Raw genomic sequence first — 27,434 nt, forward strand, 5'->3', positions numbered from 1 at the left:
TTTTCCAATGTAAAATAAATGTGTTTAATCAACTTAGCAGGAAACTTATACAGTCAGAAACCAAATAAGATAAAACTAAACATAAGTGACTCTGGGAATTGTTAGCCAATAGTCAGTCGAACCAATCAAAATACTGGGACACGGATAGGTTTATGCTTATGGCTACATTTGGGCGGTAAATACAAGTAACACTTACAGACGAATACATTTCTAAGTTTGGTGTGTTTGCGCGCACGTTTAAAATAGGTTACAACAGCTTAAGATCTAATAATGGGGGAAATGGTACAGGTGATTAACTCTAAAATGGATCGCTTGTCCTACATCCTTCATGCTTTCATGCTTGCAGAGTGTCTTCGATATGGCTTCACTTAAAGTTATGGCCTTCCTTTGAGTTCACCTCAATGGAACTGTGTGCTATTCCGAGCCTAATGATGCCGCGCATGCGCCCTTTTTGGCTTTTGCATCGTGGGCCAGTCCAATCTTGCCAGTGATGGCAGATTGTTTTCACTATTGTTGTTGGCGATGGTGCTCTGCAACGATGTTGTTGGCGCCTGGAGGGTGAAATCCGAAGGCAGCATTATGGGCTGCACGGTGCTGAAGTTAACCATCGGCGGTGAGAGGGGCGCATAACTAAGGCGGCCCATGAGGTTGTTGTTATTGGTGGGTGGATTCGAGTTGGGCCCAGGCAGTGGCGATTGGGGAGGCGCCACATTGAGGTTCAGTCCAGGACTTCTAAAAAGATGTACCACATTAGTCTTCGGTCATAAAGAAAATGATTTTAAGTGAATGGGTGATTTCAATCAAATTCGAAGTGAGTTTAAGGCAAAATTGCATAGTTAGTAATACTACAATTTGAATAGTTCAGTGGTTCCTGATTGCACTCTACTGCACTATAAATTAAAGGCTATTATTAATATTCCTGATCGATGTTATACTTTGTAGCAGCTGAACAATATGCAAGAGTACAAATTTTGGGATTTAAAAAAGAAATTGTTGCTAATTGTGGGTGAGGCACCTTGATTATTAATAAATTAATTAAATCTACTTTAGTGACCAAAGATACTATATATCAGGTGCATTCGTAAGAGAACCCAGACCTTGTAGACGCTAGTTCTTGGCTCAATCGCCTTTTTTCAGTTTAACTTTCATATTGACGGTTACTATGGGCATCTTAGAGCTTAGAGGGACGAAAAAATGAGGATTATGGCAAGGCTTCTATGTACAGCAATTGATTTCAAATAAACCTTAGCAAATCTCACCTCTGCTGAGTTATTGTGAAGACTGACTTGCTCACAATCCGCTTTCCCGTGTGCCAGATTCGTCCAATGTACTTGATTCGCTGGATGGCAATGATCGCCAGGGCTACCGTCCTAAAAAGAGCAAAAAAAAAATATTACAAAAATGTTTTAAGCATTTTAAATTAAACACAAACTCACTTAAACTTCTTTTTGATGTTTCGCTGTGGAGGCTGCGGAGCACCACCTCTCAGATTCTGCAGGGCCAACTGCTCACTGGCCTGGTAGCCCTCCAAAGTGAGCTTCAAATACCTCTTCTGGTAGACCAGCGCCTTGCGATGAGACTCCACTCGTAAGTAGCGACCGATCAACTGGCGGCAGCGCTCCTCCAGCTCGGTGACATTGGTGTTACCAGCGCCACCCAACTCTTCGCATTTCTTCTGCAGGGCAATACGCTCGCCCACCAAGAACTGGACTGTCTCGGCCATTTGCCGGTTCTCCGCAGTGTTCTCCGCCAGCAGGGCGTTGATCTCCTTCATCTTCTGCAGGAACTGCGCCGGCACATTGTCATCGGTACTATGAGCCAAGCGATCATTGGCCTGGGCTAACGCCTCTGCTAGTTTGGCCTCCCTCTGACCAGAGCGACTCACATCGAAACGCAGTTGAGTGACTTTTTGCTCTAGGCAATCCCTTGCTGCTTCGGCCGCCAAAAGTTTTGACTTGAGTTCATGGATCTCGGCCTGGAGTTTCACGTTCTCCTGATGCTGACGGGTGCGTGTGTTGGCTCTTCGTGTTTCCGCCTCCTGGAGAGTGACTAATCTGGCCTCCAAACTTTCGATCTCACTGGCTTGCAGGGTTAAGCGTTCATTGAAGTGTTCCAGCTCTGTTTCCGCGGACTCCTTATCTCGGGATAACTTCTCCATTTCCTGTTTCAGGCGCTCACAGTACGCCACTCGCTCCTGGAGCTCATTTTCATACCGCTGACGTTCCCGCTCACTGCTTCGCTGGGCATCCGCAGATCTCTCCCGTTCCCTCTCGTTCTGAGCCACCAGCAGCTTAATCTCACTGCGCAGACGATCTCCGAGCTCGGATTCGAAATCAGCTCGTGGGGATTTTCTGGGCGAGTCGCCCGGTGATTTCAGTAGCAGGGAACTGTTTCTTCTACTTTCCGCTCGCTGCAGGGATGTCAACTGCGTTTGAAGACGCTCACAGCGTTCCCGTTCCTGATCCAGCTGCTTGTGGAGCTCGTCTTCGGCATCAAGCGCAGTCTCCAGTCGTTTCCGCATGGCTTCTATGATAATCACATCCTGCTCTTGAATGTCCTGCGAGTGCTGTTTCTCTCCCAGAAGCTCCTTGCTTATGGCATCGCATTGCTCACGCTCCACGGCCAATTGAGCACGAAGGGCTTCCAACTGATTTAGTAGTTCCCGCTCGCCGGTGAAGTTCTCGTCGTCGGTGCCATTGCCAGTACCTGGCAAAGTCTCCTCCTCCGTTTGGACGCCTTTCTGCAGCTTTTTGTCCAGATTGTTTTCCTCTTCGCTTTCAATGGCTTTGAGGATGTTCGAGTCCAGCTGGGCAGAGTAGTTCAATTCCTTTTCCACCTGCTGGGCAATCTCGTCCACCGAATACTGCTTCGAACTATTTTCACTGTTCTTCAAGCGCTCCAAATCGCGTTCTAGTGTTAGAACCTGCAGTTCGAGATCTCCACAACGTCGTAGAGCAGCTTGCAGCTGATCGGCCTTAATCTTGACTTCACTATTGAGTTTCTCCAACTCCCGTTTGCGAGCAGCAGCTGCATCTTCGCATTGTTCATGAGCCGCACTAACACAATTCAGTTCCTTGCGGAGATTTTCTCGATCAGAAGCTGCCTGGGCAGCTGTCTCCAGCACCTTGGACTCCAGGGTCTCTATGCGCAGCCTGTACTTTACTTCACTCTCCTCGTAGCTCCGCAGACTTTGCGCTTGACGACTCAGTTTCTCCTTCTCCTGCTCCAGTTCCTTTTGCAAATCGTGTAACTTGTTCTCCAATTCACTCTGCTGTCGCTGCTTATCGCTTTGCAAATCGGATAGCTTCACACGCAGCTGGTGAATCTCTGGAGGAGTTGTTGGCTTGGGCATAACCGGTGTGTGCATCAGCATACTGGGCGTCTTTAGCTTGGAATCCTCCGTTAGGTTGGAGAAGTTGATCTGCCTCGGCACCAGACCAGGCGTTAGACCTTCGGTGCTCTGGGCAGTGACTCCCATAGCCTGGAAGTAGTGCGGGTGCTCGAAAGTGTTGACCGGGTAGGGTATAATGAAACCACTTAGGTCATCGGTGCGCTTGTGTGTTAAGTTGGCCACGGCTTCCTTAGAAGTTTCCTAAAACAAAATAACAGAATGAAACAAGGATTCAATGGCATAAGGGATATATACTTGTAGGTCCTTAAAGTGGCAGACACTTACCATTGTCTGATGCAGGAAGCCGCCCGCACCTTCGCTCATCTGCAAGGGAGCGTTCATACTTCGCATGGCTGCCCGACGCTCCACATCCGGCTCGGGGAACTCGGTAATCGATCCGATATCGCTTAGGGTTCGGCCACTCAACTTGCCACCACCACTTCCCTCCTGTTTGCCTGCTGCTCCAGCTGGGGATGAAATCAGGCTGGCATCCTGATGAGCTGCCTGCAGTTCCTTCTCCTTGGCCTCCAGTTGATCGCGCAGGTGATCGATCTCATCGTTCTTGTCCGCCAGCATAGTCTCCATGAGATCCGGAATAGCCAGGCGGTTGATCATCTCCGTGCGTATCTTATCCTTTAGCTTTCCGATCTCTGCTGCCTTTTGCTGCACTTCAGCCTGCAGTTTGTCCACCAGACTGCGATCTGGTTGTGTGCGCACCGTGACTCCCGCCTCCAGTCGCATTATCTCCTCCTTGCTGCGCTCCAGTTGCTGTCGCAGGGTGGCCATCTGCTTGTCCCGCGCCGCCAGTTGCTCGCTCAGGTTCTGGACCTCACCCTGGAGTTCATGGACTCGGGTATTCAGATCGGATGTGCCAGCCCGATGGAGTTGCTCCGCCCGCTGGCGTTGCTCCTCCAGGCGATTTTGGAGTGTAGAAATACGCTGCGTCTGCTCGTCCATGCGACCCTGCAGCGAGTCCCGCTCATACTGGAGCTCCTATAAAGAAAGATTAGATCAATTTAAGTTAAAGGTATTGCATTTTATATAAAATATTAATATATATATTAATACATTTAAAATATTCTATGTTTTGATGTGTGTTTATATCTTCATATTTCTTCCTTATTAGTGGAATTCTACTCAGTCAAGTGGTTGTATCTGGCTGTCAGTTTGTAGACTCTGGTGCTCGTGGGTGAGTCAATGGCCGACCATTTGACCGTTGGCTTCATCTGCATTTAACCCTTTCCAACTTCAATTAAAGTAGATGTATTTATCGTATCTCTCCGCACTGTGGTACTAATGGATGAATATTAAAACAATTGAAGAGAGTTTTTTGTATAAAACTCGAATGAGGAAGTGGCATGACTAATTGTATAATTTTCTTATCTTAGCTATAAATATATCTTGCTTGGTTTTTTAAATAACCACAATAGAACTCTCAAATTTTCTTTGGAGAAACATGTGCGCTTAGAATATTAAATTTTAACTAAAAGCAGCGAATTTTGTGGATTCATTCATAAGGTAAATATTTTCATTCAAATTGAGCGTCGATAAGAAAGCACTTTGAGATGCATATATACAAGTTCCGCCACTGTTCTCGGTATCTTCGCTTTAGTGCTGGCATCTCTTTGCTGTTGTTTACTCGGTTTGATCCATTTATATTCATACGGGCATGGATGCAGCTTCCCCAGCAATCTGCATCCCCTTTCCAATCGTGCAGCCTCCCCTTTCTCCAAACAACTCAGCGGGATGCGTGCCACAGCATAAATAAATTTATGGAGGCATTACCGCATATTAGTGCTCCAATTGGGCTGCAGTGCGAGAATGCATATTGTAAACAAGCTGGGCTCCTGTTTTTCTCACTTTTCTTTGAATCGAACTCCCAGTGACAATAAGGTGCAACACTTAGGGAGTGATGGATGGAATGTGGCAGATGCCAGGGGCGCCAAATGATTTGTTTTACATTCGATTTTCAAGTGGCATAAATAATGAGGCGTGAATTTGGGATATGAGATCTATTTTTGAAGTGGAACAAACCGGGCATTTTTGGGAATAGGGAGCGATATATTTCGGTGACAGCGTGTGCCAAATACCCAAAAAAAAATATTTTTGCCATAAATCACCCATCACAAACAGTACAATTGCACACTGGCCACCAATGAAAGCATGAAGAAAACATTACGGCAACCGAGGGCACAACAAATGATATTAAATTGAATTATATATTTATATTTTGTATGATTGCCTTTGGCGGAATTCATCAAAATAAATAAACATTCGCAGCCGCACACCAATTGTCGCACTGAGAAACCTTGATCGGATATTAAAAGCTCCATTTGAAAAACTCACTCGCAGCGGGATCTTCGGACCCAGAAACATTTTCGAAACTTCCGCAGCCTGCATCCAAAATAATAGATTTATTCTTAATGAAAATTATATATAAATTGTATATATATGTGGCGAATATTTAGTTTGCGATTCAAAATTGTCTATATAGATGCGGGCATTTCTCCCAATTCAACTGTTCAGAGTGCCATTCTGAAGGCAACTGAGTGATGATGCCGATCAAGAAAACTAAGAGGGTCTATCACAAGAAAATTCTTTTTGATGCTCTGTTGCGTGAGAGGAAAAAATCAAGAGAGAAAGCATCTAAATATACGTTGCATTTGAAATAAACGATTTATCAAAGACACAAACAGCCGTTCGAGTTCGAATATAGCGAGGTTGGTGAAGTGGATGATAAGCGGTTTAGCCGGCACTCAAACCATACCGGTTCAAACGGGCCGTTTAAATTCGTAATTAACGTGACTCGAAAGTAAAAGAATATATTGGATTCAAATACTTTAAATATTGAAATTGTTAAAGGGTAAACATATCATTTGCTTTTTAATAACTAACACATTTAAACTAAATCAGTTAAACACAAAATCCACTTTCAAGATATTTCTTAAATAAATAAATAAATAATAGAAATTTATGAACTTACCACGCAAGCGGCGCGCATTTGATGAACCTGCATCTCCAGGTCGCGAATCCGCTTGATGGCCGCCTCCTCGACGCGAGTGTGCCGGTCCAGCTTTTCAGTGACGCGTTGGACACCTTCCACGGTGAGCGATGGATGCGAGGGTGAACCCACTGCCGTGGGCTCCTTGCTTCCATGAATGGACACATCTTCGGTGACACTTAAGCTGGCCGAATTGGAGGCTGCGTTGGAGTTGTGCAGAGATTCCAGAACCTTGGTCTTCTGATCCAGCGTGGTTTCAATGTCTCTTAGTTTTTCCGCCACCTGACTCAGGACCACACCTTGTTCTGCCGTTGGTCTACTCTGTTGCAGCTTCTCCTCCAGCAATCGGATACGGGACTGATAGCCCTCGCCGATGTCCGTCTTCAGGCTGTGCACCTCCTGCTGCAGGACATCGTTGTCCCGCATCTGCAAGCTCACATATTCCTCCAGTTGCTTGGCCTTCTCGGCCAGAACTTGTTCATTGAGTGCCTTGGTTTGGACTTGAGTTTCCAGCTCCGAGATGATCTCCCGCAGCACGAAGATCTTATCAATTGAAGCCTTCAGTTCCACCTCGAACTTATCCCGCTTGGCATTCGACTCGCTCAGCTGCTGATTTACCTCCCTGAACTGACTCTCCAGTTGTGCGTACTGTATAAAAATAGAAAATACGTTAGTAAGGTTGTAAGAAGTAGAATTATTAATGGGCCAATGAGATGAAAAGTGTGCGGGTGCGGGTTTCCATGTTAGTGACCAACTTACATGCTTTCGCTTCGCTAACTTCAACTATTTTTTTTAGAGTGCACGCGGTGGCAAAGGGGTACAGGTGCATAAGATTGTAATTTTAGTTGCGATTTGATTTATTGGGTGCATGCAAAGAATTACAAATACGTTAATCACTTTAATATAGTTTTCAATATACAATGCTGATTAGCACGCAGAACACTTATGGTAATTGCAATTTATGTAATATATGTCGAAACATAACAAAGAATAACCCTTCAATTAAATAAAACATTATAAACGTATACATAAATATACCCTTGCTTAAATAAAGTGTCAATTAGTAAGGTAATTTAATCAGGAAACCATTGAAAACCATTTGCAAACTTAAAAACTCAAAAACTTTCATAAGAACAAAGAAATTAAGTGTAAATGTAAGCATCAAGTATTTTGTAACACCTCGTTGATTATTTTGCAACAAAGTGCATATATCAGAGCGACATTGAAAGTATTCTCAACCCCCCAGAGATCTTAAACTTGAGGTAGCTTGGCTAAATGGAAACTGATTGGAAGGCTCCGACTCACTCGCACTTAAGTGCCCATATCTTGGGGTCTATAAATATGTCGGCAGATGCTCACAAAAGCTCAGGCATATATACACACGAACCGGAGGCTGCCCTTGACTCCGTTGGATTGCCCCCATGGGATTTACAATTGAATTATGGCCGAACAGGTGCCCCATGCGATTTGGTAAACTCTTGTCGGAAACGATGTCTTCAATGGCTTCCAGAAAATACAGTGCCTTTGAAGCAGTTCTGTGTTAATATTTTCGAAAATGTGCGGAATTGTGTCAGTTAATTAAAAAGGGAAGGCCACATGCTGGGACAACTTAAGTATTTATATGCCTATAACCAAACTTACAACCAAAACTTAAGCTATGAAATCATAATCCAAAAGATAGATAGAAAACAAATAAGGAGAAAAACAAAAGATAGGACAGAGGAAAGGACTTTGTGAACCCAGGCAAAAACGCAAACGAAAGTCAAACCAAGCCCAAAATCAAGATCAAAATCAAGATCAAGATCCGAGAGATCATAGATAGGAACCGTGGACTGGACTCACCTCCTCGGAGGCATTGGCATAGGAGCTGTGCTCCTTCTCTTTGTCGCGCAATTGAGCCTTTAGCCGCTCGATTTCGCGCTGGAACTCATCGCGTTCCTGTTCGCGTTCGGCGGCCTGATCCTCCAGGAATCGCCTGGTATCCTTCAGCTGCTTGTCAGCGGTATCGATCTGTGTTTGTGTGTGTGTGGTTATAGGTCAAAGGAGAGGGCATCGAAAGGGTGGTAAGTTCATATAAGTAACCTGGCTTACGGACTACTCGAGTTTATTTTTGGATCATGCGTTTAGCACTCAAAATAAAATATTTTTGGGGGGAAAACTCAAAAGGGGAAGATGATCTGTGTGAAGACCGTTTGTAAACTCACCTGAGACTGCAGATCCTCGCGGTCCTTTTTGCTGCACTCCACCACCTTGTCGCCCTCGCGGCAAAAGTCCTCGATCATCTGCAGCAAGGTGACGGTGGAATTGCCCAGATCTCTCGAGGGTTGCTCCTTGACCGGAGAGGATGAAAGCAAGTGACGCGCTCGCTCTTGGAGGGCAAGGAAACTGGCCGATGATTGATCCAATCCCTGTTCCTGCAAGCTCTTCATCGTGCCCAAGCCATAGCCCTCATTGTAATCGGTGTGGTTGAGGGAGTTCAACTGGGACAGCTGATCCCTTAGAGCTTGCAGCTCCTGTCCTAGCTCCGCATTGCGATCAATAGTATGACTCAGTTGCTGTTGCAAGTTCTGACGATCTGCCTCCGATTTAATCAAGCGATTCTTCAGCTGCACAAGCTGGAAGGTCAGCTCGGAGGCATTTCCCACATGCTCCTGAAGATCTGGTGGTAGGGAGGAGTGTGATTTTCCCGCCTCGGGATTGCTGTTCTTCCTCTGATGGGCCACGCCCATTTGCTGATCGTTCAAGGAATTTGTGCGCAGGAATTTGGACAGCACTTGTTGATGCACCGCAGCTGTGGTCTTCAGACCATCTTCCGCCTCGCAGCAGAGCTCATGCTCCTGTTTTTCCGGTTCGTCCAAGTGCTCCGACGACTCGTCATGTGCCCGCTGCTTGTGCAAGTCCTCTGACAAATGCAACAGGTAGGAAGCTTCCGACTTCAGACGCTCCAGGCAATCATTCAAATCGAAGTCCTCGCTGGGCTCTTCGTTGCTCTTGCTGTCGATGAACTGCACCAGACTGGGATCCTCCACAACTTCCAGCAGACTGTGCACATCCGGCACACGGAGCATTTGCTTCGTGTTATTCAGGGAGCCACTGAGCGTAACCTCCAGATCATCAGCCCCATCTTGACTGCGACTGTGGAAGAGCAGGCGTTGCACCTCCTCGGAGAGTGTGGCATTCAAATCCTCCTCACAGTTGGCCACACACTTGGCCAGCCGGCAGAGTACGTTGCGGAAACTCTTGGACAGCTCCCGCAATCCATCTCGTTCGCAGATCACCTGCTCCAGGTCACGGGCAGCATCGAAGGTCAGATGGCGCTTGTTCTTCCGATTCAGCTGCTTTTCAAATTCTAATTTCACCCGCGACATCTACGATATACGACACATATTAGGGATCAAATTGTATATGAACTGAGTGTATGCTGTTGTTGTTGCTAACCTCTTCGGCATGTTTAATGTTCAGCTGAGTGATCTCCAGTTGACTCTTGGCCGTAAACTTCTCGCGCAGCAAGATCAGCTCCTTGGGCCAATGCTGATCGTCCACGGTGTTCTCCGACAATAAACTCTGGAAATGCAAATTGTTTACATGGATTAAAAACTTTTGTTTATCGATGTAAAAATGTGTGAAAAGCTGTTGCAACATTCGGCTGCATATTGCATGGGAAAATGCGGACAGTTCAAGCTTTTAGATCAAACTTTTTCCGCCTTTCACCAGAGCATAAATATTTATGGTTTCAACTCAAAATATTTACATGATATAGATGGGAAGTGATCTGTGTGTGTGTCTTTTTTTTCACATTTTTGATCTTCATTCTGGCTCATCCCAAGTCGAGTGTGTCGAGTCCCTTGAGGGTGGCACAAACGGAAGCAGAGCCAGATACATAAATCTTAATAAAAATCTTCCCCATCCGAAAAGTAGAAAAGAAAGAGTAAAGGGAGTGTGTGGAGTTGGTGCTTATTTTTGGAGTGAACTACACACCCTCGCACTTGATTTAAACATGAAATCGCATTAAATACAATTAAATATAGCTAAGAGTTGATGATTCGAAAGTAATTCAATGAATTATCATCACTAAGTTGTCTTATCTCCCATTTGCCGCTCAATTCCCCACTAGAGGGTCACGATCCCAGCAGATTGTGAATTTTCTTTGTTTTCAATCATTTTCATTATTTACTTGAGACTTTTACGTAGGCAAACATAACGATGGGCTACAGAATTATATAGACATGATTGAAGTGGATACGTGAGTTAAAATGCACTCTGGCCCTGAACTTTTAAGTTATACTATTTTTTAAAAATTCAATGACTTCAACACCGAGTACTTTTAAGATGTAAATTCTTTAAAATTGTTGTTTCTAAGTTTTAAACATAAACATAGCTTAAAAATCATTAATAGGCACTGAAGTGTTTTTTTGATCCCCCTTTGTTTGATTCGAAAACTACTTATTGCCAGAGCTAAAGCTTTTCCCGCAAATTTTTGAGCACGTCCAAATTCGAATTTATTTTCGTCACTTGCATTTCTACATTTCATGTGCACTCAACATACAGTATATATAGGAAAACGTGTATTTCGTGCAATGCTACAATATATTTTTAGAACTTTGCATAACAAGACGCGCGGCAATAAATCTCCAAACGAGCTGCGAAAACTTTGGGCTAATCCAAAATAGAATGCAGAGTATTTTATAGGACACAACTTCGTCTCTATTGGTTCATGTTGAGCAGCAAGGCCAGCAAGCTGTATGCTTGATTCATGGTCTGAAATAGAGATACCTTATAGATAGAGTTTCCATGAAAGACAATACCACCTTAGTGAACAAAGGTAAACCAATATGGAAAAAGCCACCGGCTCTTAAGGACACCGGACGATTTAAGTACACCATAAACATCAGAACTAGGTGACGCATTCGATAATTCATATCCGGCCAATCGGAATTGTACATGGAGTCGCTCAGCATATTTGCAGAATCGATGACCGCGTTGCCATATATGGTGGGCAGCATGATTTCCATGATCATGGCCAATAAGTAATTCATCATGGCTGCAAATCCTGGCAAGTCCTGCAGGACGGGACTCTAAACAGGAATCAACAGGGTTATAGCCGAATGGAAAACCTAAACTGCAGACGCTCACCATCTGCATGCTGTAAATGGTGAAGCAAATGATTAGGGAGCTGACCAGGATTTGGGTGAACGTGCTCTTCGAAATAAAGCACTCAATGCCCAAGGCCTGTTGCTTAAGTCTGCGGTGCAGTTGGACCAGTTCCAGGAACTTCTCCCTCAGATCCTTGTCATCATGCTGAAGCTTACCCAATCGCTGGCCCAACACTCGCAGGCACAGGGACAGATGCAGCATCATGTACCAGTTAACGGCGTCCATGGTGATGTTGCACATACAGGTAACCGGAATGGTTATGGCCTGGTAGATGAATGGATACCAAAAGAGCGCCGGCTGCCGCCAGTCGAATGGTGTCCACATCCAGAAGGGCAATTGATTGGGAATATCGAACAGCGGCTGAATCACAATGAATGGAATTACGCCAGCACTGCACAGGCAATAGAACATGAAAACGCGGCTGAAACGGCGATGCTCGAATCGCCACATATCCACTTCCTGTTGGCTTCTCAGCTCGAAGAGATCACATGTGCTCCATTCGGTCAGAATGCCCTGGGCCACATGGGCGTACTTCCAGTTGTTGATCATTTTACCGCCCAACGCAGTTGTGGTTAGGCAGATCAAAAGGACATCCGCGGTATGCTGTATGTCCCTGCTCCTGATGGCCTCCACCCACAGAAGCACCACAAACAACCAGGTGAATGGCACGTGCAACGCATAGCCCTGCCAGTTGGTCCAGTCCGGTTTGGAGACCGCATCCTTCCTTGGCCAGAGTCGCCACCACTTCAGTAAACCCGTCAAGTAGCGCACCGGCCGAATTCGATCGTAGTCCATTGCACAAGTCCCAGTTCTGATTGATACATTTCGATTTGGGAGCTACTTTATATAGGACTGCCCTAATTGGTTTCCTTGATTGCTTAATTTTTGGGGGCGGACCACGTACTGCGACTTTTCAATTAAAATTCACTTAGTCCAGCCAGTTGGCTGATTCATTTTACATGAATCTTAATGTTCAATACCCTATACCAATCCACCATAATTTGTACCTTTGCCAATTTGAAAGTTGCATTTTTGTTGCATTAACTTCGGGTTTTTTTTAACAGAGTATATTACAGTATTATTTAACTATTGATTGTTTTGCCATACTCGTTCTGAAAGTCTTTCTTTATAGCCTTTCTCCAGAGCCCCGGGAAGTTGACTAAATATAACCCAAATGAAGATTCCCAGAGAAACCGAAAATTTCGCGCCTGGAACAAAAATAAACTCCTCGTGGAACGATTGCGACTGGAAATGGGAATTCTTCGGTTTTAATTTCCTTTATTTTTGGGCAGAAAGGGCAACGACTCTTCAAGTAATTTGGGAGAAAGACACATCTTTGACAAAGTGCAGACTGTTTGTTTATTTAGTCTGTGTTTTTTTGGACGACTTTTGAGTGATGGACTCTTTACAAATGCAGTTTGTTTAGTCAATTTGCTTTGCTTACTTTTAAATTTCCTTCTGGAGAGCTGTAGTTTCCTTTTTTACATCCGTAGTTTCCCTTTTCAGATGCGTAGTTTTCCTTTTTGTTTTTAAATATTTCAGCACACGAAAACCGTTAGATTTAAATCTACACACTCACAAAAAAAAGCCAATTAATGGGCACAATGAAACCACGTACATTAGTTCTTTGTTTGCACAATTATTTTCCGCTTTTCGGCAATGATTTGCATATTAAGCTTTTCACGAGAACCACTTGAAGATCGCGAAGATGTGTAGAATCAGAATCTATAGCTAGAATTCCGCTCTCACAAACCGTTTGTATTTGTATTTTATTTAGATGAATGAATTATCCGAAATACTTAGACGTACGCACGCATTGAAGTAACGGAAAAGACTGAACGCCACCCAAAGCAGGCAGCGCATTATAATGGAAATCGGCGGAGAGAGCGCCAGAGATCGTGAGAGATCGCGTCAAGCAGTGCACTGCTTGCTTTCCCTCTCTTTGCTAGTGCGTGTTGGAATTAATTCAAATTTATGAGCGTTAATTTTGAAAAGTTATATGGGCAGTAAATACTCTGTCTTTGCACTCTTGTGGGGATGTTTCTGCTCCACTTTTCCCCCTTTCATTAATCCCCAGTTGAGCCTCACTTCCTGCTTGGACTTTATGAGCTCCACTTCATGACTTCATTAGATAGGTGTGAAGTATATAAATTATTATGCTGTGACAACGACAACAGGACGAGCACATGTCTTTCAGCAACAATTTGGCGCGCTCTTTGGCTGCTTTTAGATATATTTGTATCTTTGCATTGTCATATTGCCCACAGAATGTCTGCGAAATTTGCTGTTGGCAAACAGACCGATCGCCAGATAGCCCCCATATGATACATATAAAAGACTATTTTCTGACAGCATAAGTGGGGCGGGAAATTTTTGGTGAACAGTGGTAGGGTTTTTGTGCGAGAACGATGCGTTCTTATAGTATTTGAATAGTGCGTAAACATATAGTAGATATATGTAAGCTAAAGATCTTTGTGCATACATATATTATTAGTGGAAAAATACGATGTTGTTTCTAGACTTCAGTAGGCGGAGTTTTGACTTCAATGTTAAATCATTTAACCAATCTTTGAATATTATTTAAAATCATTTTCTTAAGCAGATCTGCGATATAATATCATTTTTATACCAATACTCGGTGATATTTTTGATTTACACAACTCATCCAATAGAATATAACATATATCCCTTAAAAATTCCCCATAATCTCAAATATTTCTAATACATCTTTCCAAAGCATATTCTCCCTATCAACATGACCTTTAACCAGTATCTACTGTAGACACAAAGGCATCTCCAGCAGTCTTTGACCTTCGATTGACTTATTTTGGTGTCGCACAAAAGAACAACAACTTGTGTCCCGCGAAGCGCCAACTAAAGGGAGGTCTTCTCTATTTATCCCCAGCATTTGCTGACACGTGGCCACCATATTTGGTGTGGTAGCGAGAATTGAGGCGGACGCTGGAAAGGATTGAGGCATCTGTCAACGACACGAGGAGATCATTGACTGCCGTGTATAAATAGAGGCATCCCAGGTACCAAAGTGCACACTGATTTAATGCTACATAATTCGAAGTGAGTTGAAAGTTCTTTTGGCACACGTTTGTGGCAGCATGATTTTCATGTTGCTCTTTCTTTAGACCTCTCGTTGTTTTCCTCTTGCTTTCATTTCAGTTTTTTGGCTGCTTGACAAATTTCGCACGTTTTTTCGTTTTCATGTGAGCTGCGTGCAATGTTTAAAAATAATTTATGCTCGGGAAGAGATTTTTTTGCAAGGGAGACACTTAAGATTAGACCAATCAGTGGCGTGAATCATGCACACAACGATTGCCTTGGTCATTAATTAAGCTGCTTATGATACTAAAATCTCTTTTTATAATCCTTGGATAAATCATTTTAAACGATTAATGAATTAATTTTATGTAACAAACACCGACGAATATGATTTATGAACCAATTTTGAATAACAAAAACGTGCAATGAGATGAGTTAAGTTGAGTTGCATGCCACATGCCTGCCTGTTCCCTCACCTGAATCTGCTGCTCCAACTCGGTGGCGATGTCCTGCCGCGCCAAGGCCAATTGCTCCTGCAATCTCCTCTCGTACTCCTCGATGATGCGCTGGATCACCTGCGACTCGTTGTTGAAATTCAACTCATCCTCATCGATGATGATCAGTGAGGTATTCGCGACTCCCTCTGCGGATGCCTGATCCGGGCAGGTACGTTGGGGTGATTCGGTTGCAGGCTGGGTTAGTTTTTGCATTTGGGTTGGCAGTTGATTGCAGGTAGTTACAATTGGTTTAGTTCGTTTTATTGGGTTATAAAGTTCGGAGAGAAAAACAAGAATGGACATGCAGTTAGCACAGTTAGTGAAAACAAGCTTAGATGTACACTGTGATCTGGGATTCGAAAAGTTGAGTGCCTACCTTATAGTCATCATCACCCTGCCGGCGCTCATAGAACTTGATCCGATCGCTCAGCTTGCGCACCTGATCTTCATGCGCGCGCTTCAGCTCCTTGATGTGGGTTTGATAAAAGATCTTGAGGTCGGCCATATCCACAGTATTCTAAAAAATATAATTGCGCACATTATAATAGGCAACTCTTAATTACTAAAAGAGTTGACTCACGTCTTTTCCAGTTTGTGCAGTATTTTCTCCCAGCGAATCCAAGCCACAAGGAGTCATTTGCCTGTGACTGGGACTAAGCAGCAACTCAGCTCGCTTCCGTTTGCGGGGAGAAGGTTCCTTGGAGGACACTGCGGCAACGGCTTCCTCGGGCAACTGATCTGCCTCAGAGCACTCGGATGAACTGTCCCCCCCCTGATGTTGTGATTTGTGCGAGAAGACATCGTCCGAGAATTGCTTCTCCAGATCGGCGCACTTGTGCTCAAAGTACTTGCGCAGGTCCTCCATTTGCTTGGCATGAGCTGCCTGCTGGCTCTGTTCGCTGGTCAGCTTCTCACTCTCCCACTGATCGCGGGCAATCTTTAGCTCCTGGGCGCCAAGATCACGACACAAGGCAATCTGTTGGTTCAAGTAGTCGTCGAACTTGCGCTGCACCATCTGGAAGATGCGCTGTTCGGTGGGCAAAAGATATGTGTGGAACTGCTCGATTTGCTTGCTAAATGCCGGTGTCCAATCTGGATTTGAGGCCTGCAGTCCCGATTCCTCGTTGGCTTGGAACTGAGGTAGCTGCCTTTCCTTGGAGCTACGTGATCCGCGCTCTTCGTTGTCCGTGAGAAAATGACGATCCAGATCATCATCGCTTTCGCTGATCAAATCCATGGAGATCTCCGAGATACGTTGACCGGGATTGCATTCTTGATCTGGCCAGACGGCACTCGAACGTTTCACCGCCTCGATCGTCTCTTGAAGTTGCCTACGTAAGTTCTGGACTTCGCCGCCCAGACGATCTGAGTCCGCCTGCAGCTTGTCACGCACATTCAGCGATTGCTGCAGTGAATCGGTTAGCTTCGCAATCAACTCATCCCTCCGCGACATCTCCACATAAATGTCCAATGTCTGTGGGGCAAATAATTATGTTCAGTTAATGTTCTAATTTGTAAATATAGATTCACTTACCGGTCCGCCTAGTTCATCCTGAAGAGTGCGGTACTCTGTCGAATTGGTCATTAGCGAACTGGAATCCCGTGCCGAAGCTGGGCCCGCACTAGATTCCCTTCTTGCTGTCTCAAGCTGCAGATTCAGCGACGCCAAACAGTTGTCCTTGGTCTCCAGTTGGGTGTGCAGTTCCTGTACTTTGGCCTCCAGTTGCTTCAGCATATTTAGGCTCACCAGACTGGAACTGCTGCCTCCAGCTTTATGTGCTCCAGGCTGCTGCAGAGTTTTAGACTCGTCTAAGGAGAGCGAAGGCGGATCCTGCTCCTCTTCGATAGTTGTGCTCATGGAGAGCAGTCTCTCGCTTTCCTCAGTGATATCCTCCAGAACATCCTTGGAGAACTCGTTGAGAGGCACTCGCTCCATTTGCTTGAGTTCTAAGTTGCTGCCGCTGCTGGTTACTTGTGTTTGCTCCGCTTCCGTGGGCGAAAGTTTGGGTGCATTGTCCACAATCATTTGCTGATTCATGGCCATCAATCGCAGTTTCATTAGCTGCAGGGAACTCTCCTCATCATCGTCGTCGTCATCATCTTCATTCTCCTCCATTTCTAGAATGGTTAACTCTAAGGGCTCCATCACATCTGCTTGCAGACGCAATGTGGTCAATGCTGTAGCAGCTTTTCTTTCTAAAATCTGAGGTTGTTGCAGCGCAGGAAGCTTCAATGCTTGCAGAGTAGAAGTAGAAGTGGGTCTGATGTCCACTTGCACCTGTTCCTCTGACTCTTCATCCAAATCAGTGACTAAATCTTCTTTACGCGAAGTATTGAGTGTTTCCTCAGCCTCGTACGTCACCTCAATCGATTCATTTGTGGCCACTATTTCCTCCATTGAGTGATCCTGCTCTTCGGTTATTTGGCTTTCGTCTACCTGAGTTTCCTGCGGAGCACTGGCACTAATGGCAGCACTGCCTTCGGTTTTGTCTTCCGTCTCCTGGACTGGTTCCTCAACCAACTCGGATACATCATCCGTAGTGCTTTGGTTACTTAGACTATGATCTACAGTCTCCTCATCCTCGTGCAGGGAATGCACCGGTTTCATCTGCTCCAGTGGCAAACTAATATCAAAGTCTTCATCGTTAGAGGAGAGACTAACATCCACTTTGGAGGCAGCTGGAGAATTTGAAGCCTCTTCGCTGTCATCCTCATCGACCAGGAAGTGCTGAGCCAACTGACCACCAGATAGCTGGGCATCATCGATGCGAAACTCATCGGCATCCTCATCCTCTGCCGGATTGCTAGTCAAACTTTTGGCACTTGATTGCTCATCCTTTGGCCGGGCATAGGCAGCCGCCTCCGATAGAGATTCCTGTGGAGTATTCAGCTGCTCCTCCACCTCACTGATCTCGATGGCCTCTTCGATCTCCTCCTCAATACTACTGCTCGTTGTGGTTGTGGTCGTTGCTGTTGTGGCCACAACATTAGACCTGCTCGGCGTTGTTGCCGTCGTCGTTGTTGTGGTCGTCGTGGTTGTCCGCTGATCGGCCATGTCAATGGTCATGGAACTGGTGGGCTGCTCAATGCTGAACGACGACACCGACTGATCGTCCTCCGTGAGACTGAGATTGTTCTGGCGCCTGAGTAGTTCGGCGGTATCCGTGGATGTAACCGCATATGGGGTGCTACTCGATGTTACACCCGTCCAACTGCTCCGCGAGATTATGTACGTGCGCGTGGAATCATTGGAATCGGAGTCGCAATCATCTGCTGGTTCCTTATCGGACACACCACTGGCCACATGTTCCGATTTCTCGGCGGACTGTTGCTCACTCGACGCAGTCGGCTTCTCAAATATGATATTTAGCGTGGGCACGAACTCAACTTCCACACAAGTTGCTGCCGCTCCAGTGGCGCGTGATGTTGCAGCTGTGGATGTTGCTGTTGACACAGATGTTGCCACGGATGTTGACACGGATGTTGCTGGCAATTCTTCCAGAGACGCCGCTTCGATCGCCTTATAGCTTACACTGGCACTGGGCGGCCGGAGCAGCGATGTGATCTGTAACGTAAATAAAGCAATATTAATGGCCATTGCATTTATGTTTCCCCGAAATATATTGCCAAAGTATTTCTTTGATGAATAACACTTGAAAGCGTTGGAGTAACACCCATTCGCTTTATAGATTGCTTAAATAGCAACTAAAATTTATGCTTATCGCATAAATATTATAAATTTGTAATAAGCTAATAAAAATATTAATATATATATTTTGAGTTCGTTGTAAGCAAATAAAAGTAATAAAGTATTTCCTATGAATCATTGTTTGATAGCAAAGTAAATATGTCAGCATAATATTCATTCGAATCTTAAGTTTTAAACTTTATTTCTTAAGAGATATTTAACGAAATGTTTTAATAGCAAAAGGCAATAGTTTCTTTATAGTTTATTACCATAAGGTAATATCACAAATAGATTTATGGGAACACAAATAGATTATGGTCAAAAGTTTTCTACAAAACTAAGTTATTGCCTAAGAATTGATACCATTTGTGTTCGACACACGGCTGCTGATATTTTACCGCCCCAAAAACATTAGAACATTCGGATTTGCTTGAACAACAAATGAGATGAAAACAAGAGCAGGTTTTCATTTTTCGTTGCCCCACTTGTTGTGCCACCAGGCCGTGCCACTTGAGTTATAAGGCAACACGCGTCGGCTGCCGCCATAAATTTATTTTCTAGATTTTGATTCGATTTAATGATGTCACCCAGTTGTCAACGTCTAAAGGCGCATTGTGAGGATTCTTTCGAGGTTCGCCGTCATGGCGGCCCACTAAACTTGGTGGCGAAAGGTGTTAGAAAGCGCCTTTATTGCGTAAACAAATGCGATTGGAAATGTGGGCAATGATCGGGCCACATTCAATTTCAAATTGACCTGCATCTCAAGTGTGGATCGGTTGGCTATCTTTTGGAGCAGTGAAGATGCTACTGCTGCCCACATCCATTCTTTGATGGATTGCAGCTGTGTCGGTTGTTGGTTTCCCATTTAAATTATAATTAGAAGCATTCGAGGCATCTTTATGTTTAGTAATAAAGTTCGCGTTCCCTTCGCGGAGGAGTTGCATGTGTTTGAATTATTTATTTTTGGACTTGCCCACATTAATTAAGAAAGACGTCTCTGTCCACTTGAGTGATCTATATGTTTGAAGGTGTTCGAAACGTGTGCCACACATGCATCCGTTCCCAAATCGAGTGAGGAAATATTTAGGCATTTTCGAATTACATTTCTCACAGCTGGAGATCTAATTAGATCGCTTGCTTTCCTTCTCATATATAGACATGTGCCAAGGCGATGCATTCGACGGCTGAATAATAAACCTTTTTGAACTTATCGTAGATCATACTGTAGATGTTCGTTATATGCTAAATTAATTCAAGAAATTTTATTCAGACAATTAATAATTTATTTTGTAGGAAAATGAAATCGAAATAATTTGTTAAATGTTGCCAGAAGCCTGTACATTTGTAATTTTATAACTTTTAATATTGCCCCTTCTATTCTTTGGCTAATTTAATTTAAAAAGCAACAATTATAGCTATTAATTTATGCAAAGTGTAATTATTTAAAGTGTAATTGGCATACAATTCAAGTCCGTACTGTAATCGAACATCTAAGAAAGATTTTTTCCATATTACACATACGCCATGTCGGTCAGGCCGTAACGCTTGACAAGTTTTTAGAACATTTGCGGAAAGTATTTGTGCAAAAGTTATCCAATTCCCGGCCACATGGTGGCTTGAACGTCCTTGAACTTGTCAGGACAAAGACTAGGACAACGACAACCAATTCAGGAAGTACCAGCCCCGCGATAAGGATATCGGGATAACAAGTTTGCACCCATAACCATGACAACGGATTTTCTTCGAGTGTGCGTGAAAAACGAAAACGAAAGTCTTTCCCATTCCGTGCAAACTCCTTAATTTGTTGCTATAGTTTGGACCTCTTTTGTGGGCCGTTGTTTGGGTGTGACACACATTTCAGGTGGATCGTCTGAGGTTTTTGCACTTCGGCGACTAATAACAACAATGCCACTCCCCTTCGGAACGCGAAAAGGGGGCGGAGGACCTAGCCCAACGTCTCAGTTAATGGCGCTGACGCCTTTCCTTTGATTTTCCACCAGATATTGTCGATAAACCCTCAATAATGGCACGCATATTGGCGAAAATGATTAAATTAATAGCTTTGCCTCGCGAAAAATTGACAGTGAAATATTTCGGCCAAAAATAAGTTTGGTTCGGAGAAGGGATTTTCTTTTGCGTTGTTATGAAAAAAGGTTATTTCACTTTAAAGACCAAACATATTTTATATAAATTCTTGAACACTTTTACATTTAACACCTTCATATTTTATATAAATATATGTATATTTGATATATTCACAGTTTTTGGGATTAGATGAAGTGGGAAGGGTTTTTATCGTACACACATCGTATTTCACCTTTCCTTACAAACATTTTGAGTCTAAATTTATAGAAAATATACTAAATACTACACAATTTTCCTATGCCACTACAATGCACAAAAGAGCACTAATGTGGTACATTATCAGGCGGTTTCGAATGATATTAACACACTTCGGCTGACGAGTGATGCAAATGTCACTGGGAGATGTTAAAGATCACATTGCGCACAATGGCTGAACTCACATGCAATTTCCCCATTTCGCTGCTCGCCTCTCATTCGATTCAATTCAGTGATGAAGTTATCAATTAAATGCAATTTACAATCACTTGAAAAGTCCATATATCGACAATGGCTATTATGGGTTACATTGTGCAAAGTTCTGCGTATATGCAAATGTTTCGTAGATTTTTTAAACAATTTTATAGGCTCACAGTCACTGGCACTGGCACTGCACTCTTATCTTTCTTTATAGAGCTATAAATGTGCGGAAAACCGAAAAACGAGCGACGCGACCGCCTGCAGTGCAAGTTCTTTTATAAATAAAACGCCCGCAGAGACATTCAATTGAAATCAGTCACTCAATCCGAGGAAAATCAAAAGAAAAGCGTTGGAAAAGAGCAGCCGCGGAGAGCCCAAGCGATTGAGAGCGAGTGCCACGGAAATTTGCAACGCGGTTCCACGCGGTTCCGTGCACCGAATGTTCGCTCCCATTTTTTATTTATAAACAAAATGTGTGTGTGGAACATAAATTTGTTTGCAAGATGGTGATATATGCTAAAGAGTGGTTTTAAAAGCGATAAATGCTGAAGTAGGTATTCAAGTATTTAGAAGAAGTATGCTCGAAATTATTTAAAAAGGGTTATAATTTTATAATTACTAATTCATAATTATTGTTTTATAGTTATTATTATTAATTGAATTTAAGTCGAGAAACAAATGTAAATGCAAATGTATATTATATTAAAATTTTTATATAAATAAATAAGTTTAAAAAAAAAATTACTTCCATTATTCATTTTAAAGCTTATTTGAATTATTTGATAGTTTTTCTATGCATTTCCTAAAGATAATTTTCATATTGCGGAACATTATGAGGCTTGTTCAGCAACAAGTTGCAGAAACATTTTTCGTCAACACATTTTAAAAGCGAATCGGTTATTGTTGCAACACATTTTTCTACAATACAATTAAAATTGACGAACCATTTATTCATCTTTTAAAATTGAAATTAAAATCGGATAAGTACGTTGAAAATTACAATATTCACTAGAAAGGTGTACTTTAATAAGCGAAAATATGCTTTTTACTGATATACATTGTTATGCTTATATAAATTATTATAAAAATATTATTTATTTCAATTTAAAATCCGATAAGCGTTTTTCACTGTAGATTGTTTACAGAATGCTGAAGGGCCTTGTGGTCTTCTAATCGAAAGTTCAAAGGCGCATTCAATTTTATTTTCGATTGTAAACACACTTGAAAAACAACAAGTTCTGTTTGTGGATCGTATTGAATTGAAAACATATCAACACACATAACAAGGCGCATTCAACCCACATTTTGGGGATTTTATTCTCAATGCAAGAGCGAAAATGATGGATGTTTGGCTCCCAAATGGGTTAATACTTTAATGGATTCCCGTGCTTCTTTAGCTTACCCAATCGTATAGAGTGTACAGATTCATGGTGACTGCACTTGAACCAAATAATTTATGGCCTATTCCCTGTTTTTTGGCCGCCTTTGTTGACACTTGCGCCTGTCAGTTGGCTATATCTATAGGCGTGCTAGATGTGGCCCGAATGCGATCCATTTTCTTGTTGATGTTTACGTTCTGATTTTGATGACACAATATTTCTGAACTTTTTCGGGTTGATTTGCTTACAAACACAGACGAATGCAACGAACCGAATAATTTTGTAGGTTATGTTGGGCACTTTACGTAAAATTTGAAATTTTTCGAGAATTTTAAAGTTCTACACGAAGACAACACAATGGGGGAAACTAGCTACATAAATCGTGAACTCTTAATTTATCATTATGTGATTTTCAGTGCTCCGCGAGGGAGAAAAAAACCGTTAAATCCGAAACTTAAAAACAAAATAAACCAATGGTGCAACCGATCTGAAACAGTTGCACGTAATAGCGAGCGCGATGCAACTGAGAACAAAATCCATTGCGAAGAGTCTTTATATTTTTTGGATATCGTGGGATAAACCCGCTCTTTTTCTCCCCACTGCAGTATACTGTAATGCTCAGTGAAGCACAACACGAGATTGTTTAAAAATAATCAATCGTAAACAAAATCTGTTGCAGTGCCATCGAGATGGGGAGAGTCGAAAGAGAATTCACTGTATTACTACCAGATCGCAGGAGAAACAAAGAGAAATCCGAGAGTTAAAGGGGGGGAAAGTAATTAAGTTTTATCGGCTGTTCTATAAATAAGTTCTAAGCAGAGGTTCAGAAACTACGTGATATATACGATAAGGAATGATTTAAGGAAGTGAGAACATTTATGGGCACTAATGTGACACTTATTTATACGCTAGAGAAACATAAAACTTTCTTTGTATTTCAATTATTCCAAATATCCGAAGTGATATGGTAAAAGTATCTTAATGAGGACATAATAAAAATATTAAAAACTCAAAGAAACATTTGAATGCTATGAAATGAATAAGAACAAATTCACGTATATTTTAATATAAAATATTTATTTTTATCTATTTGTTATTGCTTGTCGGTAGTCTTAAAGAATTCGGTGAATATACCAGTATCCAATCTGTATATTCACATAAAAATATCATTCGATTAGTGTAAATATAGTCCTTTATACACTTATTAACAATTGCTAGTCAGTTATTTTTTTATAAATGCTTTTAACTCTATAAATATTTCCATATTTTCTAGGCATCCTGTTGTAAGGCGATTTCTGTCCCCCTCGGGGATAATATTGTCGTGTGTTTTTTTTGTACTTTATAAATTCAATACAAAATTTGAATGTCGTTCGATAAATTGCTTTCAATACGTCAGTTTTCAGTTTGGCAGATCTTTTGAGCATTGTTATTGATCCTAAATAATTTGGCTAACGAACTTAAAATTCGAAAGGCGTCCAATAATTCGAGCTGATTTTGCTTGTCGCAGTGCTACAAAATTAGTTTAGTTAATCACATTAAAAGGTGAAAGTGGATGCGAATTCCGTATAACCTTATAGGTCAATTGGGATTTCCGCCCTCCTTTTGCTTAAACTTTGTGGAGTATTTGTAGAAATCGGACATTTCGAAGGGTTTCGTCACCTCCTTGTACGGCTGGAAAGTGGCCTGCTGCACTACTGTCATGTTTTTGGGCGACTCGATGCGAATATCCGGCGATAAACTGGCTGCGGCAACGGTTAATGGCGGTGACACCAGCGCTGTTTGTACAGCACTGCCATGAGCCAGTCCGCTTGTGCTGCCATTGCCACTGTGACTTAGGTTCTGGTTCTGAGTATGAGCCTGATTTGCAGGTGGAGGTCTGGGGGGCGGCGTTGGTTGCTGCATTTGACTTGGCTTAGGTGGTAGGTTACGCAGTGCTGGTATGTCCAGAGGTTCCAGGGGATACGACACCGATATCCCCAAAGTTTGCTCCATGGCATTGAGGTACGATGTCGATTGACTCAGCAGGGCTTTCGAACTGGTATTCACCGCATAGCTGGCACTGGGATAGTTCGGTGTCGGCCGCTGGTTGGACATGGAATAGTGACGACCCGCCACCGACATGGACTGCGAGGAGAGCTTGGCGCGGGGTTTACTCGAGACCATGGCAGCAGCGCCGGGATTACTACTCCCATTACTACTTCCAGCTGGACTGTGTGGCTGTGAATCCATGTGCCTGATAACAGCTGGCCCATCTAGCGAAGATTCCAGCCACTGCTTGGGCTTGGGCTTCTTTTCAATGGTCGTGGACGAGGATGACAGTGAGATCTCATCGTGCGGCGGATAGCGGCTGGGTGGCATAGGCACCGCCAGCATATCGCTGGAGTGCGATTTCACCTCTATTATACCCAATTGAGGAGGTGTTAGTGGTGCTATGTGTGACTGAGAACGCCAGCGGTATTGCTGCTGATGCTGGGCAGCTTCCATGTCCACGGAAACATAGCTGGGCGCCAGGGATATCGCATCTAGTTGCCGCTGGTGATGTAAGGGATTACGCTGTTGCTGCTGCTCGTAGCTGATATTACTGGGCGATGGCATTGGGGACACATATTTCTTGATGTTCTGACTTGATTTGATGAAGCCGCCCTCATTGTAATTTTGATGTGTGGGCGATAAGTAGTATTTATCGCACTGCACTATAATTGGTTGCTGCTGGGGAGCCGCTTGTGGCGGTTGTCTTAAAGTTGCCACATTGGATGAATTTGCCGAGTACATGGATATGACATCCGGCTGTGATCTCTGGTAGTTCATGTTCATCGCTAAATGAGCTTGTTGCTGATGCTGCTGGCGCATATATTGCATTTGGCTTGGCGTGGGAGTGGGTCGCTTCTTCAGGGCACTTTTCACCAGAGGCGGTTGCTGTTGCGCCTGCTGCTGGGCCACGCCTATCACCAGCATATCGCCCGCCCCCGCCGATGAGGAGGGTTGGTAATTGTCATATTCAGAACTTCGATTCGACAACGTTTCCGACTGTCGATTGTTATTGTTGTTGGTCATCTGGCTTTCGCGGCTTTCCCGACTCGTTGTACTTTGTTTTCTCCTCAGAATTGAGCTGTTTTCCCTGGCCAAAGCTTGAAGCTGCTGTTCATGTTTGTACTGTTGTGCCAATTGGACAAAAAACTCATTGACTGTCATGTGCTCGTAGTTGCCATTGATGATGGCTGTCTCCTGTTTCTGGATTTGCTGCAGCAGCCAGCTCTTTTCGCTGAGACGCTGCTCCAAAGCCTGTTTCCTGGCCTCCAAATTCTCCTTCCTAACCTTTGGATCATCGTCGTTTTTGTTTTTATTGTTGTTGCTACTGCTACTGCTGCTGTGGTTATTGTTTATGTTGTGCGTATTGTTGTTGTTGTTGAGATTGTGCGTCGAGTTGCTCGTAGTTGCCGCCTGCTCTTCATCTTTAAGACTGGCCATATTTCTGCTCTTGGGCGCTTTCAATTGCATCGCCAGTGGTTCGTCGGCTTCGTTGGTGGGTTGTTGGTGCGGGTTTTGATATTTCGGGGGATCCTAGAAAAGACAAGCAGTCTTCGATCAATCGCCTCCTTAGCTCATTTTGTTTTTATGTAATTTATGTGTTTATTTTGGGGTATTCTACCAACTCTGATACAGCTCTTTTATATTTTCTATACATATTGAAATCATTAAAAACTCGCAAGAAATTTCATTGAATGAATCCTATTTTTCCTAGTTATTCTAAAAAGATATCTGCATTTTTTTGCAAATATTCTTTAGAGCTTATGTATATTGTATGAGATCTCATTGTATCAGAGCTCTTAAATACCCCTATATGATTTTGTTCAGAGTTAGCTTTTTGAATTAGAGACGTGCACTAGTTTATTAGGTATTAATGCATTTTGTTGTATGTACAGACTTAGTTATTGTTTGTTTCCGATCTCCAACCCGTTTCATCACGCACCACAACCACTGTAAACCTTGAAGCGAACCCTCTCCAAAAAATGGCCACAACATTTACCCAAACATAGAGCATCCCGATGAGGTGTTATTAGTTTGTTGTGTGTGTTTTTTTTTTTTAAATAGTTTTTGTTTTGTTTCGTACAGTCTTGAGTTTGACCTTCGTGGCCGGCGATGACTTAATATCAAACGTGCAAAAGTCGTTGAAGTAAGTGCGCCTACAGTGGATGCTCGTTGAGAGGAACCAAACTGGTTTTTTCTCAGCATTCTTAATAATTTCCATCGTGGGGGTTGGTTTCTAATTAAAGAACCTCCACTGTGCATGTTTAATGATGTGAAATGGTGTGCACACATACACGTACAATAACAAACTACGCTTATGACTAATAAATAAATTATAATGCATACATTAAACAGATCGATGGCCCACTCATAAAAAACAACAATATAACAAAACAACAACAAAAACAGGTCAAGAACGGAAAACGGTTAAACAAAAACAACTCTTAACTCACCGAACGAAGACCTCTGTTGTTGTTGCCGCTGCCTCTTTGGTCGGTGTATGTGTGTGTGCGTCGTCGTAAAAACAAACATGAACCGTTATGTGTGGCAGCGCCTGTGAATGAGTTAATTTTTAATTGTTTGAAATTTAGATTTCGGCAAATTGGCAGAAAAACAACATTTGTTTTAGCCACTCAGGTAAGAGAAACAGTACAGAGAGGGAGAGAGGAGCACACCTTTCCGTTTTATCGCTCGAAATGCG

The 27,434-nt window shown here is 43.1% G+C and overlaps 3 protein-coding genes across 11 annotated transcripts; all 3 read right to left on the reverse strand.

The window, feature by feature from the left end:
* On the reverse strand, positions 1–27,281 carry LOC120449195 (pericentrin). 8 transcript variants are annotated; one of them, XM_039631555.1, is made up of 13 exons: positions 27,187–27,281; positions 16,632–18,662; positions 15,678–16,571; positions 15,474–15,614; positions 15,077–15,292; positions 9,831–9,956; positions 8,597–9,760; positions 8,235–8,402; positions 6,375–7,040; positions 3,677–4,384; positions 1,437–3,592; positions 1,260–1,370; positions 1–732 (listed from the first exon to the last, which is right to left on the reverse strand). In XM_039631555.1, exons 2-13 carry the CDS (start codon positions 18,162–18,164, stop codon positions 426–428), a joined length of 8,190 nt encoding a protein of 2,729 aa, XP_039487489.1. In that variant the 5' UTR covers positions 18,165–18,662; positions 27,187–27,281; the 3' UTR covers positions 1–425. The 8 variants fall into 8 exon arrangements, with proteins under 8 accessions (XP_039487489.1, XP_039487483.1, XP_039487482.1 ...); XM_039631549.2 differs by lacking the exon at positions 27,187–27,281 and adding an exon at positions 22,729–23,210 and having other exon boundaries at positions 1–729; XM_039631548.2 differs by lacking the exon at positions 27,187–27,281 and adding an exon at positions 22,729–23,210.
* LOC120449197 (putative odorant receptor 71a) lies at positions 11,060–12,389 on the reverse strand. 2 transcript variants are annotated; one of them, XM_039631559.1, is made up of 3 exons: positions 11,526–12,389; positions 11,201–11,467; positions 11,060–11,150 (listed from the first exon to the last, which is right to left on the reverse strand). In XM_039631559.1, the coding sequence occupies exons 1-3, from the start codon at positions 12,339–12,341 to the stop codon at positions 11,097–11,099; spliced, it is 1,137 nt and encodes a 378-aa protein (XP_039487493.1). In that variant the 5' UTR covers positions 12,342–12,389; the 3' UTR covers positions 11,060–11,096. The 2 variants fall into 2 exon arrangements, with proteins under 2 accessions (XP_039487493.1, XP_039487492.1); XM_039631558.1 differs by having other exon boundaries at positions 11,102–11,150; positions 11,201–12,389.
* Positions 23,726–27,434, reverse strand: LOC120449196 (putative uncharacterized protein DDB_G0271606). The gene is made up of 3 exons (XM_039631557.1): positions 27,409–27,434; positions 27,187–27,287; positions 23,726–26,266 (listed from the first exon to the last, which is right to left on the reverse strand). Exon 3 carries the CDS (start codon positions 26,201–26,203, stop codon positions 24,284–24,286), a length of 1,920 nt encoding a protein of 639 aa, XP_039487491.1. The 5' UTR covers positions 26,204–26,266; positions 27,187–27,287; positions 27,409–27,434; the 3' UTR covers positions 23,726–24,283.

This window comes from Drosophila santomea, chromosome 3L, assembly GCF_016746245.2.
Source record: "Drosophila santomea strain STO CAGO 1482 chromosome 3L, Prin_Dsan_1.1, whole genome shotgun sequence".
Classification (NCBI taxonomy): Eukaryota; Metazoa; Arthropoda; class Insecta; order Diptera; family Drosophilidae; genus Drosophila; species Drosophila santomea.

What these genes read in the sequence shown, in the direction of transcription:
- LOC120449197 (XM_039631558.1), bottom strand. Translation starts at nt 12,341, where the DNA reads ATGGACTACGATCGAATTCGGCCGGTGCGCTACTTGACGGGTTTACTG.
- LOC120449195 (XM_039631548.2), bottom strand. Translation starts at nt 22,755, where the DNA reads ATGAATCTGTACACTCTATACGATTGG. An exon ending in AGTTGGAGCAGCAGATTCAG is followed by an intron (nt 9,957 to 15,076) that starts GTGAGGGAACAG and finishes TTGCATTTCCAG; the next exon opens with AGTTTATTGTCGGAGAACAC. An exon ending in AACATCAAAAAGAAGTTTAA is followed by an intron (nt 1,371 to 1,436) that starts GTGAGTTTGTGT and finishes TGCTCTTTTTAG; the next exon opens with GACGGTAGCCCTGGCGATCA.
- LOC120449196 (XM_039631557.1), bottom strand. Translation starts at nt 26,203, where the DNA reads ATGCAATTGAAAGCGCCCAAGAGCAGAAATATGGCCAGTCTTAAAGAT.